Source organism: Marmota flaviventris, chromosome 1 (assembly GCF_047511675.1).
Source record: "Marmota flaviventris isolate mMarFla1 chromosome 1, mMarFla1.hap1, whole genome shotgun sequence".
NCBI lineage: Eukaryota > Metazoa > Chordata > Mammalia > Rodentia > Sciuridae > Marmota > Marmota flaviventris.
Genome location: NC_092498.1, coordinates 206,489,870 through 206,505,334, shown reverse-complemented (window position 1 = coordinate 206,505,334; position 15,465 = coordinate 206,489,870). Strand labels below are relative to the sequence as shown.

The window sequence follows — 15,465 nt, the reverse complement described above, 5'->3', positions numbered from 1 at the left end:
TGATGCGAGATTCTTTATTTTGAAAAAGAGGTTATAGCCAGGTGCGTGGACTTGACTGTAACATCAGGCACTCGACTCAAGAGGCCGAGTTAGGTGATCCCATGTCTGAGGCCAACCTGGGCAACAGTGAAACCCTGTTTTCTTAAAAAAAAAAAATGTTTAAAAGGGCCCCTGGAGTAGTTGTTTAGGGATATTTTGTGTGCATTTATGTAGCATGCGTGCACACACACACACAGGACTATTTAGCTTTCAGTTTTAAAGACCCTCAACTCTGGTGAGGTCTGCCAGGCTGTGTCATATCATGGCAGATGGCATCATAAGGGTCCCCTGAGAACTACTTCATCTTTTCTCACTGGAGGATGGTGCCTCTGTGACAGGCACCTCCACTAGGCCCCACCTCTTAAAGGCCCCACGCTTCCAAACATGAAGCCCTGGGGGACTAACCACAGCACTGTGTGTGTGTGTGTGTGTGTGTGTGTTCTGAGGCTCACCAGACATATGAACGATGTCCTGTGGAATGACCTTAGGTTTTAGGAGAGTCACGCAGAGTCCCCAGTGTGAACATGAAACCACCCCTTCGTGCATTTCGCCATTTCTCAAGACCAAGAGATCAGCATTAGGACAATCCTATGAACTGAGCTCAAACTCTGATCTGATTTCCCCAGTTTTCCCTCAAAAGTCCTTTTTCCATCTGGGATTCAACCTGGGATCCCTCCTTGCATTTGGGATCTCTTCATATTTACCCTCTTAAGAGTGAAGAAGGAGGCAATACAAAAATATGTAGCCAGGAATGCATTAACATGACATGTTCACATGGTAACACACTTTCATGAAAACTGTCTCCTGAACAAATAGATCTGTGCATATGTATGTCTATATGTGTGCATATTCATGAGGAGTGTGGCGGCTTCCCATTTTCTCAAACCTCCTGAACATTTGGCGTAGTGGAAGACAGCCTGGATCCTCATCTTCGACTCTGCGTTCTTACATTTGTTGTGATGTCAAGTGTCACACAGCTTCTGGAAAATTCCCGAGTTTATTTGTAAAAAGGAAGGGAGCAGAAAAGATCCACAATATCTTAGAATTATTATGAAAATAATTTTGATCCTTGAAGACCCTCTGAAAAGGTCTCGGGGGGCACCCTTTGAGAACTGCTGTGATTGCTGGTGAGGTTCGGCGGGGCTTGGGGGCTGGGGAGATAGGAAGACCTTTTTTTTTTTTTTTTTTTAAGAGAGAGAGAGAGAGAGGGAATTTTTTAATATTTATTTTTTAGTTCTCGGTGGACACAACATCTTTGTCTGTATGTGGTGCTGAGGATCAAACCCGGGCCGCACGCATGCCAGGCGAGCGCGCTACCGCTTGAGCCACATCCCCAGACCAAGACCTTTTTTAACTTGGGTGGCCAATGGGCCTAAGGATGTCCCTGATCTGGTGGCGTGAGGAAAACGTTGCCTTCCTGTTCTCTGTGCTCAGGTGTGGAGTCTGTCAGAGCAGGGGACCCTGCTGGACGTCCTGGAAGGTGTGGGAGCCCCTGCGAGTCTGCTGGTCCGCGGAGGGGCCCTGGTGGCCTCCGCCTCCCAGCAGTCCTCATCCTTCAAAGTCTGGGACCTCACCTGCACGCAGAGGCCCCGGGCCTCGGCTCCCTTCCTGGACCGCACGGGGCTCACTGCAGTGTCCCACAACGGAAGCTACATCTACTTCCCCAAAATCGGGGACAAAAACAAAGTCACCATTTGGGACGTGGCAGAAGGTTTGTAGGATACAATGTGATCATTTCTGTGGGTAAGAACTGAAGACCCCCCATCCCCCATCTTAGTTAGGCTGCTCTAACGAATCTCCATGAACTGGGGGCTCAGACATTTACGGCTCATGGTTCTGGAGGCCAGAAAGTCCACCATCAAGGTGCCAGCAAATCTGTGTCGGATGGGGCTTTGCAGGTGGCCGTTTTCTCACACCGTCCCATGGCAGAGGCCAGCGTGAGAGAGCAAGCTTTTGTATCTCTTCTTCCGGGGGCACTGATCCCATTCCGGGGCTTCACCCTGTGACCTAGTCATTTCCCAAAGGCTCCACCTCCAAATACCAGCACATTGGGGGGCGGGTTTCCACGTCTGAATTTGGTGGGGGAAGGACACCAACTTTAGTTGATAGCAACCACAGGATCTTCTACCTCTAGGTGAGGGCACCAGGCTTTTGGGCCCCTCTATCAGGCAGTCATTAACTATGGGCTGTCCTGTGAGGGGACAGACCCGCAGACATCTCCACATGAGTGGATGCCTTCATGAGATGCCGATTTTCAGTAGAAAAATGAAACTGCGGGCACCCCTGGGTCCGGGAGGACTGGCTGGAGAAGGGGTCTCTGAGCCCATTATCAACAGTACCTCCCACCTCCGCACTGGAGGGGTCAAGGAGTAACATTTCCTTGTTAAGGAGAAAACAATACAGAGAGGAATTCTGACCTCGACTTCATTCTCAAGTTCATTCTTTCTTTGATTTGGCAAACAGCCTTGAGTGTCAGCGAGCAAGTCATACAAGGTGACTGTTCTCAAGGTGGTTATCTGCTGGTTCAGGGGCAAAGCAGGACACAATAAATGGAGAGGGGTGTGGGATGGGGCAGGAGTCCACAAACGACAGCCCCGGCCTGGCTTGGACACCCACACTTCAACACTGACTGTCTACAGCTGCTTTTGAGCTACAGAGGAAGGGTCCGGCTCTTTCCAAAAGTTTGTAAAGGACAAGTCTGGGGTCAAATCTGGGTGGTCCCGTGAGCCTCAGAGACTGTGGGAAGGAGCTTGCATCGTGTTCTGAGGGCTGTAGGAAACCCGACAGCATGCGGCAGGACAGGGAGACGATGCCCTTGGCATTGTAAAAACCTCCCACTGTTGAAGAGCAGGACAGAGTCAGGGAAGCTTGCAGTCCCCAAGTTGAAGAATATGGGTAACGAGTTTTAAAATCCTTAAAAAAAATAAGAAAACCAGGGAAGCCGTGCCCCCATGATCCATTCTCAGTGTGGCCCTCTCCCTGTGGCAGGTGAGGAGCAAGATTCCCTGGACACGTCCAACGAGGTCAAGTGTCTGGAGGTCGCCGAGCAAGCCCAGCTGCTGTTCACGGGCCTTGTTTCCGGAATTGTCCTTGTGTTCCCCCTGAATTCCCGGCAGGACGTGATGTGCATCCCCCCTCCAGAGGCCCGCAAGGCCATCAACTGCATGTCCTTGAGCAAGAACGAGGACCGTCTGGCCATTGCCTATGACAACATTGTCCTGGTGCTGGACATCAGCCCTGGAGACCCCTGTCCCGTCATCGATGGGCCGACATACACCTTTTATACCCAGCTGCCTGAGACCATAGCCTGTGTGGCCGTTTTGACTGATTACCGTGTGGTCTACGGCATGACCAATGGCGACCTGTTTCTGTACGAGTGTGCAAATTCCAAGGTGTTCCCTTTGGAGGCCCACAGGAGCCGAGTCACCTGCGTGGAGGTCAGCCACCAGGAACAGCTGGCGGTCAGCGGGTCTGAGGAAGCCTTGCTGTGTCTCTGGGAACTGGAGGCCTGCAAGTGGAAGTTCAAGATGAGCTACACGGTGCGTGACCTGCCCCACCACATTCACACCGGGTCTTGGCTTTAGAGAATTGGTAAAAAGCTGTCATTTATTAAGGGCATACATGTGCCACTGTCAAGGGTGGTGATTAGGGTGCCATAAGGGAGAGAGACACTTTCCTTGTAAATAGGGTTTAAGGGGATGTCAAAAAACTCGGTAATCAGGAGGAATAGAAGTTGAGTGTCCCTTGTCCAACACACTTGGGACGGGAAGTAGTTTGGATTTTGGGTTTTATCAGACATTAGAATATTTGCATATCTACAGTGAGATCTCTTGGGCATGGGACCCAAGTTTAAGCAAGAAATTCATTTATGTTTCACATATACCTTGTGACTTCATGTCAATTCTCAAAAAGTTTCAGATTTTTGAGTACTTCAGATTTTGGATTTTTGGATTAGGAATGCTCAATGTGTAATTCCCTCTTCTTATTCTGAGATCTAACCTGGGAACCGGGAATGTTTTTAGCCCATAGATTTTAACTGAATGTGATCATAGTTAACACTTAAGCAAGGCCACTTAAGAAACTGAATCTTATCATTCAGTCTCCGGTGCAAAATGGAGATAACCACTCAATACATAACCACTGAATCCAACGTCAGTGAAGACGGGCTTGGTCCTGGGGAAATCTGCCCTCACCCCATCTCTTCAGGTTTTCCTTTGGTCCATTTCCTGAGGAGGGCTTCAGAGCCTGGCTCTGTGGGGTTGGCCTCCTGGCTGTGTTTCAGTCTGGAATCAGGATCGCACGGTCTGTTTTCCACAGAGTTCCTTCTGCAGAGGAGTCCAGTGCGCTTGCTTCTCCAAGGATGACAAGTTTGTGTACGTGGGCTTGAAGGACCGCTCCATAATTGTCTGGAGCGTGCTGGATGGTGAGTTATGTTGCTGTCAGGGAAGGACTGAACTTTGATCTGGAGAGAAAGGGCCTTGGCTCAGCAGCTGGGTCTTGAGCCCTTGCTCGGGCCTTCTCCAGCTGGGTCCCTCAACTTAGGGAGGTGTCTACAGGCCAAGGGGATGGGCCCACAACCTGCCTGTCAGATTCATGCTCTGAATGGACTTGACCCCTCTTTAGGGCGTGTGCACTGTCCTCCTGCCTGGAGGCATCCTCTGGGGATGGACTGTGCCCCCCCCCACCCCCGTGTGTGTGCACACCTATGCTTGGGAGGTGGCCTTGGGGAGGTGTGGATGGAGTTTGTGTCAGAGCTGGGGTGAGGGATTCACATGAGGCCCCTCAGGTGTGGATGGAGCTGTGGATGGGAAGAGAAGAGGGCCAAGCCACACACCATGGGGACTGGCTCTCCCATGCTGTCACCTCCCAGCAATGAACTCTGAGGTGCCCGAACCTGACCTTCCAGGTGGTTCTTAAGGTACCTTCTTCAATGTAGGAGAGTAGAGTATATTTTTACTAGTTTATATGCCAGCTTTGCAATGCTTATATATTGTGTCTTACAGGAAGAGGACCTTGATTCGTTCATTCTCTTGCCCCAATTTTTATAAGTGTCAGGGACAACCTGTTTTAAGACCATACACTTTGAGAACCCCAATGTCTTTTGACCTTTTCTTTATTACACCAAGGTCATAGTCACAAGATAGCATTCACTATGTATTAGGCACTGTTCCCGAGAGAGTGAGTCCTCTCAGAGAGTGAGTCCTCTCATTTTCCAAGCAAAAATGGAGGCTTTGAGAGGCTGAGTAATACAGTGGGCAACAGGGAGGCAGCAGCTTCAACTCGGCTCTCCTGATTTCAGGCCTCATTTTTTTTTGGGGGGGGGGGCGGATCTCAGGGATCGAACCCAGGGGCATTCAACCACTCAGCCACATCTCCAGCCCTTTTTTAATGTTTTTTTTTTTTTTTTTTTTTTAAGAGACAGGGTCTCACTGAGTTGCTGAGGCTGGCTTTGAACTCATGATCCTCTGACCTCAGCCTCCAGAACTACTGGGATTACAGACATGCACCACTGTGCCTGGTTCCAGTGCTCACCTTTGTCACTTTCTTATGCAGTCTCCTACAGAGAAGGCTCTCCTACAGAGATATCTCCCTATGACATCAGTAGGCATGCCAGTGTCATTGCTAATCTTGTTTGACAAATAAAGATGCTGAGATTCAGCAAGGTTAGAGACCAAAAAAACAAGTAAGGGTTGGAGTTGTGGCTCAGTGGCAGAGCACTTGCCTTAGCACATGTGAGGCACTGGGTTCAATCCTCAGCACCACATAAAAATAAGCAAATGAAGGCATTCTGTCCAGCTATGACTACAAAAAAATTTTTAAAACAAAAATCAAAAAACAAGTAAGTGGCTGAACCAAGATCATGTAGACTCTAATACATTGTCATCCGATATATTATAGTGGAACACTGTCATCTGAGAACATTGCAACCTAACACACTGTCATCTGATACATTGTAGTTCTAACACACTGTAGCAAAGATGCCTGGCAAAAAGTCACACATGGCTCAGACGCTGAGGGCTGAGGTCTGTGACCTTAAAAGCCCATCCTCATAACCTTTCATAACTTTTCTTTCTACTCCCCCAACAATAATATTGGCTAAGCTTGTTCTGGGCCAAAGACCTATGGTAAATACCTAACATGCATTATGTTTTTAAATGTTCAAAATTCCTCTTGGAAGATGGGTTCTGTTATCATTCCCATTTTGCAGATGAAGTAAGAGGCACTCTGAGAGGCTAAATGTCCCATCTAAGCTAGTAAGGAGCATGGCAGCCATGCAACCAACACTGGAATGTGTAGCATTGGCCTCCGCACGGCAGATTTCTTATCTGTGCCCTGCCTTTGATCCCCCAGGCACCCTGCTGGCTGTCCAGTTTGTCCATGCAGTGGTAAACAGAATCATCCCCACCTCCAATGGCTTTATTGCTCCCACGAGACATGGCTATCTCATCCGAGAGCGTTTCCACTGTCCTTCATCAAGAGCCTCACAGGAGGATCCCCTCAAGAACTTCAAGAAGGCAGTGTGGATGGTCAAGTCCAGGCAGAGAGAAGAGCTGGCTGCAGCTGCAGAAACACCCCAGGACTTGACATCCCAGTCAGCCCAGGGAAACAAATCCAGATCAAACAAACATTCACAAGTCTGCCTGTTGGTGTGAAACCCCCCACGGAGCGTGAGGTTCCAATGAGTTGGCTCCACCTAATCTGGTTGAAGCAAAAAACGCATTTGCTGCTGTACCTGTGGACCCAAGGCCTCCGATTATGAGACCAGGCCTCGCCTTTTCCATCTTTACATCCTTCTTTCCTCCTTCTTTGGTTCCAGCCTCATACCTGCCACCCGCAGGTTAGCAACAAACACGCTGCCTTCTCAAGTTCAGTAGAAAAGACAACTCCCCTGTCCCTGGAGTTTGCACCTAAGTCCTAGCCCTGGCCGTATAGGCTTCAATTGGCTCAACACTCCTCCTTGAACCAATCACGAGCTCCGGGAGAATGCAGTGCTCTGATTGGCTGGCTTGAACTGAACAGAGCTGAGGGTGGAGAGAATGGCCACTCAACAATGTTGACTGAGAATGGAAGACGGTATTCCTGGGAGGGAAACTGGGATGCTAGGACCAAGTAAAGGAGGGATGGACGAATGTGAGACTGACATGGACCACAGAGCTTTACAGTCCACGCAGCAACAGAGGCTGTCGTCTGATCCTCATCACAGTTGATACCTTAGGGAGGGCAGGAACTGCTGTCTCTGTTTTACAAGTGAGGAAACTGAGCCTTGCAGAGGTAACTATGGTTTGCTTCAAGTCACAAGGCCATTGTACAAAAGCTCTGAGAAATGAGATTCAGGAGCCTTCCTTCCCAGTCTTGTTGGACTACGTCTCCTGCTTTAGTCTTGGAAGCATGATGTATCTCCTCCATGGGGCACCCTCAAATGCCCACGAGGGCTGGTTAGTGATGGTTCCCACACACCTGAGTGTACGTCAGGGAACAACAGCCTGGGGACATGGAGATACACATCCTTTCACAGGTGGGCATGAGCACCCCGACTGTAGCCCAGAATGGCCATGGCAAAAGCAGCCCCCCGCCCCGCCGTTGTTAGATCTTCTTTTCTGAAAGCCAGAAATTGAGGCTTTTATGCAAAATGTTCCCGCAGTTGGCTCAAATTTATATCTAGAGGCACGTTTGGCCTGTCTCTAAGTTCATGAGCTGACTTTAGGACTCAAGCTGCATTAAAGTAATAAACATGTTAACAGGTTATATTCTTCCAGCCCTATTCCCTGGCTCCCAAGCTCTAAGATAAAGATGCTTTTTTTATCTTGAAAACTTGAGGCTTTTGGAATCAGGCAGAGAGAGAGAGAGAGAGAGAGAGAGAGAGAGAGAGAGAGAGAGAGCGAGAGAGCGCACAGGCGAGCAAGCGAGAGCTGTTGACATCTCTCTGCTTTGCTTTTGGACCATCTGCCTGTGCAGGTTCAGCAGCTGAACTGATGCCATTTCACTCAAATGGATCTTTCCTCTTTGCCCACAGCCTTCTAAAAAGCCCTGCTTCCTTCTGAAGCCTTTGCTATAAGGAGGAGTCCAAACCTTTGTGGTGCTTGCTGCTCCTTCTCCCCTCTGTTGGGTTCTAGACACTCTCAGGAAGAGCAACCTTAGAGGATGAGGCTTTCCTTGTGGGGGCTGATCAGGGTGGATGCAGGCCTCACAGGTGCTCGGCAGGTGCTATGCCACAGAGTGACAAGCTACAGCCCCCAAAAATGAGGCTTTTGAGTGGACGAGACTCTACTGACTATAATGTTCATTTGTTTCCCAAACCAGGGTTCCAAGTCAGGCTTTGGCAGTTCTGTGAATGTTGACATCCACTTCCATTTTAAAATATCTAAACGGTGATCTTAAAATGTATGCTCAGGTGCATTGGGCATCAGCTTTCTTTTTAGGTTTTTAAAAATTCTATTTTATTTTTACTAACATGTATTAATTGTACATATTATTGGTGTTCAGTGGAATATTGCAATACAGGTATATAGTGTGCAGGAATCAAATTCAGCCTCCCATAACCACCCCCTCCATCCAACCTTCATGACCTCTAGTAACCCTGCACTGCACTCAGCACATTTATTTTATTCTTTTAACTTCCATACATGAGAGAGAATATGCAGCACTTGACTTCCTGTTTGGCTTGATTCACTTAACACGATGTCCTCCAGTTCCCCCATCTTCACCCAAATAAAAGAATTTCATCCTTCTTTATGGCTGAATGATACTCCGTTGTGCATGAATACCACATTTTCTTTGTCTACATGCATCATGGGCACTAGGCTGAGTTCATACCTTAGGAGCAGCTTTTCAAGTGTTGGAAATCACTAATTTAGGTTTGCCTCATCATCTCCATTTAACTAAAGAACACACTTAGCTTATGAGGGGACCCTTAGTGGGGAAAGTGACTCTTTGCCAATGTGTCTGTGCCTCAGGTGTTAACTCCCTGCAGAAACTAAGTGAGTGCTTAACACAGTGAGATCTCATCTGCAACTTCTGGTTTAAAACTTCTGTGTCCATCTCAACATTTTTGATGGGTTCAGTGAGAAGCAACCGCTCTGCAGTAAACACAATCACGTGTCACTGGACAACAGGAGCACACTCTGAGACGCGTTGTTAGGTGAGTCCGTCCTCTGTGAACATCATAGCACGTTTATGCAAACGACAGCTCTGATGTCACTAGGCCATGCAACCTTTGGGGATCACTGTGGTACATGTGATCCATCATGGACTCAAATGTCATCATGCAGCATGTGGCTGTACTAATAAGAACTAATAAAGGGCTACTCCAAATGGTTGCTTTTATATGCGCACACACACATATATGTGTGCATATATACAAATACATATGCAAACTTGCACATATATTCCTGTGTATATGCATACACCTGTATATATCTATATTATGTGTGTATGTGTGTATATATATACATTTATACATATGTATACATACACACACACACACATATATATAATTTTTTGCAGTAGTTTTCATTCAACAGACTCTGGCTGGCGGCTATGGAAGTTTGACATTCACTGTGCTTCGGAGAAGACTAGCTGATATGAGGTCTCCCAACTCCCCAACATCCATGACAACGTGGTTATTTGATCCCCACCTTTAGAATGGAGGGGGCACTTAAAAAAAATGAAGATTGAACCCAGAGGGCCTTAACCACCGAGCAACATCACCAGCCCCTCCTCCCCTTTTGAGACAGGGCCTTGCTAAGTTGCAGAGGTTGGATTCAAACTCACAATTCTCCTTCCTCAGCCTCCTGAGACACTGGGATTACAGGCCTGCACCACTGTACCTGGCTTCAAGGTGAACATTTTTAAAAAACAGACTTTATTTAATTTTTTAAGCAGCTCTAGGTAATGTTTCTCATTTCCCAACCCCCTACTTCCACACATTCACAGCCTCAACGTTTATCATTTCCCACCAGAGTGGGACATTTGTTATAATGAAAGGACCTCCACTGATACCCCCTTGTCCCAGGGTAGACGTTTTTCATGAGGCCACCTCACGGTATATCAGCTTTTTATTGCCACAAATTTATCAGCTTCAAATAACATCCTCCTATTATCTTATAACTCCTCAGGTCAGAGTACAGGCCTGGCCTGAACAGGTTCTTTGTTCAGTGACTCACAAGGTGTCAGTGAAACTGGGTTCTCATGGGGAAGCTCAAAGTCTGCATCCAAGTTCATTCAGGTGGTTGGCAGAATCGAGCTCCTTGGTGCCGCAGAACTTGGACCTCAGGCTCCTAGAGCTGCCCTTCTCCATGGGCAGGTGGCCAAACAGCTAGTTCCTTCTTGGGCACCAGCAGGTCGCTCCTCAATGCCCCTTTCAGTCTCTGATCTCCAGATTATCTTTTAAATATGCCCTTTTTAGGCCAAGCCCACCCAGAGTGATCTCTCTTCTGATCAACTCAAAAACCAATTCGTATGTATTTGCAAAAATACTTTCAAAATCCCTTCACCTTCGCCAAGTAGGGTAATTACTGTGGTTTGGATATGGTCTGTGTGTGCCCCACATAGCTTCGCATTCTGATAGCTTGGTTCTCAGTGATGGTGTTGCGAGGTGTGGCTCGTCTCCGGTGGGCCTAGGAGAAGGCAGCACCCTTGGAAGGCATTACTTTAGGTCTCAAGGAGTGAGTGAGTTGAGAGAGTGGATTGTTACAAAGTGAGGCCACCACATACTCTTGTTCTCTTCTGCATAGTGCTCTTCCCTGCCATGTTGTGATGCACCAAGGGGCCCTCACTCCTTGGTACCATGCTGTTTGGATCCGCTAGGAATCATGAGCCGATAAACCTCTCCACATTATGTTACTGGCTTTGAGCACTTTGTTATAGCAACAGAACATGGACTAATAGATTTCCATGGGGCATGTGCTATACTTTGGATTTTAAATGTCCCCCCAAAGTCCACATGGTAAAGGCTTGGCCCCCAGAGTGGCACTAGTGGGACATAGTGAAACCTTTAAAAGGTGGAGCCTAGTGGAAGGTCTTCTGTGTCTTTGGGGATGTGCCTGGGTCTTTGCTCTTCCTTTCCTTTTCACTTCTGGGCCATTAGGTGGGCTGTTTTGTTCTGCCACACACTCCACGGGGCCCCAGGACCAACCAATCTTGCACTGAATCCTTCAAGTGTGAGCCAAGATAAACCTTTTCTCTTTGTAAGTTGATTTACCTCAGGTATTTGATTCAGTGACAAAGCCGACTGACACACAACATGCGTTTGGGGGGTGGGAATCCTGGGAGCCCCCTTAGAATTTTCCCTACCATAACACATTCTACACTCCAGAGATTTGAGTCATAAATTAGTAGGACTAGATTGGTTCACAATAGGATCTTTTGATCTTTTCAACTTTGCCAAAATATTCTCACACTAAAGATCTATCTTTTTTCAGGGGCTGGGTACCAGGGATTAAACTCAGGGGTGCTCCACCGCTGAGCCACAACCCCAGCCCTATTTTGTATTTTATTTAGAGAAAGGGTTTCACTGAGTTGTTTGGCACCTCGCTTTTGCTGAGGCTAACTTTGAACTCACGATCCTCCTGCCTCAGCCTCCCGAGCCACTAGCATTATAGGCATGTGCCCCTGAGCCTGATTCCCACTAAAGATCTATCTAAGACTCTCAGTGGTCCATTACATGTGACAAAGGGTAGGGAAATTGGTGTTCCGAAGCTGGTGTTATCTAAATTGTCAAGGCTTTTCAACTTAATCTGTGTAAATGAGCATCGTAGAGAAAAAAGGAAAAAAAAAAAAACTAAAGTAGCAAATTTTTGATTTCTATTTTTTGGTACTGGGGATGGAATCCAGGCACACTCTACCACTGAGCTACATCCTCAGCTCTATTTTTTAATGTTTTATTTTGAGACAAGGTTTCACTAAGTGTCTTAGTGCCTTGCTAAGTTGCTGAGGCTGGCCTTGAACTTGTGATCTTCCTGCCTCAGGTTCCCAAGTTGCTGGGATTACAGGCATGCGCCACTGTACCTGGCAATTCTTTATGTTTGTTAAAAATAAGAATTAAAAGATGTATGTGTGCAGCTGTGTTCTACATAACAACGTTTGTGCTAACAACAGACGGCATTCATGACAGTGGGCGAGAGGGTGGTGGTGGGATTATATCACCTACCATCTCTGTGTAAGCACACACCGTGATGTTTGCACAACGAAGAACATCAGCTAACAACACATAACTGAGAAAACCTCCTCTCCCTCAACTGACATACGACTGTGCTTTTGTCTGCCTGGTGAACACACATGCACACGTGCACACACACTCAGAGACACGCGGAAATACACGCGTGCCCCACATGTGCCCCAAGTGGAAGTGGCATGTGGTTTCCTGTTCTCCAAAAGAGCGAGGGCTTCAACTGACCATTTGGGAGAAAACTGAAAGTGATCCTTGAAATCTGAAAGGAGTTTAGGAGAGGAGAGGGCACTTTGAGCTAAACCTGTTGGTGTAACTTAATAGCACTCATGCCACGGATTCCCGAGGCATGACGTGAAGCCCCGGTGTGAGATGGACTGTCCAGATCTGGTGGCCAGAGAGGGTCCAGGCGTCTTTGCTGCTGTTCCTGCAGAACTCCCCGAAATTGAGCACAATCCCACTCTGGGCTGGGAGCCAGGTGTCCTTGAGCTTCATCCCTCTCCCCAGCCTGTCTCCTCCACTTTACCTCCTACAGACCCCCCCTTCCACCCCTTTCCCCACCTCCACTCTCTCATAGTTCCAAGTGACCGTGGTCTTTTCCTAAATGATGAAACAACCTTCCTGGACCCCCTCCAACCTCTCCCTGCAGAGCAGCCACAGGGATCACTTCCAAATGCAAACCTGATGGCTCAGGCATCTCCGCTCAAAACCAGGCACAGTTCCCAGCACCAGTGCTAAGACCAGACGCCTAACTCATCCTACAGCTGCGGGGTCTGCCTGCTCTTGCCCCCAGATCACTGATTTTCCTATGTTCTCTTTTTCCCTCCTCTCTGCAGTCTGGGAATGCTGATTTTTTCTTTCTTTTTTTTAAAGTTCTTTAAATGTGCCGTGCTCCCTCCCACCTCCGGGCCTTTGCATGGTTGTTCCCTTTGGCAAATGCCCAGGCATCTTTCAGATCTCACGAAAATGCCATCTTCTCTGGGAAACCTCCATCCCTTGCTGGCTGCCGTTAAGCCCCCTGGATGGCAGGTGGTATTTTGTAAAAATAGTCATGGCAATATTCCATGTTCCACATGTTATTCCATGATGTGGCTGTTTCCCAAGTTCTGAAGCATGTTTGCCCTCCTCTTGAATTTGGGAGGGATTTTGTAATGGCTTTTAAAGAAAGAATCCAGTGGAAATGATTCTTTGTGACTTCCAAGTCTGGACTGGACAAGTTGACCTGGGTTTCACCTGGCTCGCTCGCTCCCTCTCAGGACAATTGTTCTTGGAACTCAGCTGCTATGTTGTAAAGAAGCCCAGGCTGCACGGGGAGGTCCCCTTCAGGTTCCCAGCAAGGGGCTCAGACTCCAGCCCTCAGCCTTTGAGGCATCCCAGGGGATACCCAGGGGACGAAGGACGAGCTAGACCCACTAAGCCTGCCCAAACTGCAGAATGGAGAATAAGCATCTCTGACCCCTTACGTTTCTAAATTTTGGACTGGCTCATGACACGGGCATAGTAACAAGAAGTTAGTAATTGTTCCACTTAGACCTTGTATTTGAAGCATTTGTTACATATGAGAGTCTACCTACCTGTGTGTGGTTAATTCCTATCTAACCTGAAAGACCGAAAGCTCTGAAGGTGAATTCCATGTTGATTTTCACGATTCTACTCCTGACACCTAGCACAGTGCTAATTTATTCTTAGCCTTCCTGGACCTCTTTGCATACACAACACTTTGTGGGCCAGGGCTGTAGCTCAGCGGCAGAGCGCTTGCCTAGCACGTGTGAGACACTGGGTTTATCCTCAGCACCACATAAAAATAAACAAATAAAATAAAGGTATATAAAAAAGGTTCCATTTTAAAAAACACCCACTTTGCTCACTCACTGAATGATCATTTATTTGATAAATGCCTCACTGATGTGGCTCTGGGTCAGAGATTTGTGTCACAGATGAACCACGGATGAACCATGCAATGATTCTGTACTAGGGACTGTGGGAGGATCAGAGCGGGTGGAAGAAGTTTCTAATAGGGAGAGACATTTGGTTTGTGCTTTGCAGGATGCACATGTGTTTTCTGTGTGATGAGGAGATGGGAAGGCACTTCTGACAAAAGGAATGTTGCATGGGGCCAGGAAGCGGAAATGGGGAGGATGGTCTGCACCAACAGAGGGTAGTTTTTGTAGGCAGAAGATCTTGCCCCCCACCCCCCCAAAAAAAAAGGTTGCAAGGGTCAGGTTCTGGTCACCTGCAATGTGATCTCATCTTATAAGAAATAGGAAGACCTTGGGGATTTGGACGCAGTGGGCAAATGATCTGTGTTCTTAAAACCACCTGGTCTGGGAGGCCCGTGATTCCCTGAATTGACCTTGTTGAGAAGTGATGGGGTGAAGGCTAGGGAAGTGAAGACAGGAAGAGTGGGGCTAAGAGAAGGGCCCTTTAGTAAAAATTCACAGGGCACAGGGCCCTATATTAGGGTGTTGACGCCCAGATTCTGTTCTCACACCAACCCTATAAGGAGGGGTCTAGAAATCTTTCCCAGTTATTCATTCGGCTGTTGTGACCAAAAAGCAAGTTGGGCTGGGCTTGGGATGTAACTCAATGGTGAAGGGCTTGCCTGACGCGTGTGAAGCCCTAGGTTCGATCCCCAGTATGGTAAGTAAAATAAAAAAATAAAGAATATAATAAAAGGTAAAAGCATCACCCGGAGTGGTGGCCTGTGCCTGTAATCCCAGGCTGATCTCCAGTTCAAGGCCAGCTTCGGCAACTTAGTGAGGCCCTAAGCAACTCAGTGAGACCCTGTCTCTAAATAAAATACAAAACAGGGCTGGGGATGTGGCTCAGTGGTTAAAACGATCATCAAGCATGTGTGAGGATCCGGGTTCCATCCCAAGTACCAAGAAAGGGGGGGGGACAGGCTGAGACGCTTGATAAGTGGGTCGGGGTTCCTGTATTCTAATAAAACTTCACGCAGCACCCCTAAAATGTGAATTTCATATGTCTCAAAATAAGGTTTGGATTTTTCCCCCAACTACGTAAATACATAAAAACTACTCTGTGAGCTTGCAGGACCAGACAAAATCAGGCATCAGGTCTTGGTTTACCTACTTCTGCTTTGTAAATCACTGGTTAAGATTCCAATTTAAAACAGAAGCGCCCCCAAGGAGTCCTTTAAAGAGCTCCGCCCAGCTCTTGACGTAGCCAGGCCCCACCCCCGGGGCGGAGACTACGCATGCGCGACCTGCCTTCAGGCGGGGGCGGGGCGGGCCGGGACT

General features: G+C 47.8%; 1 protein-coding gene across 1 annotated transcript in view; it reads left to right on the top strand.

Moving 5' to 3' along the window:
- Nwd1 (NACHT and WD repeat domain containing 1) overlaps positions 1-6,923 on the top strand; it is a 55,142-nt gene extending 48,219 nt beyond the window's left edge. Inside the window, 4 exon segments of the mRNA XM_027932007.2 lie at positions 1,474-1,750; positions 3,028-3,578; positions 4,357-4,462; positions 6,391-6,923. Coding sequence (XP_027787808.2) covers positions 1,474-1,750; positions 3,028-3,578; positions 4,357-4,462; positions 6,391-6,692 — 1,236 coding nt within the window. The 3' untranslated portion in view covers positions 6,693-6,923.
- Positions 6,924-15,465: the final 8,542 nt, after the last annotated feature.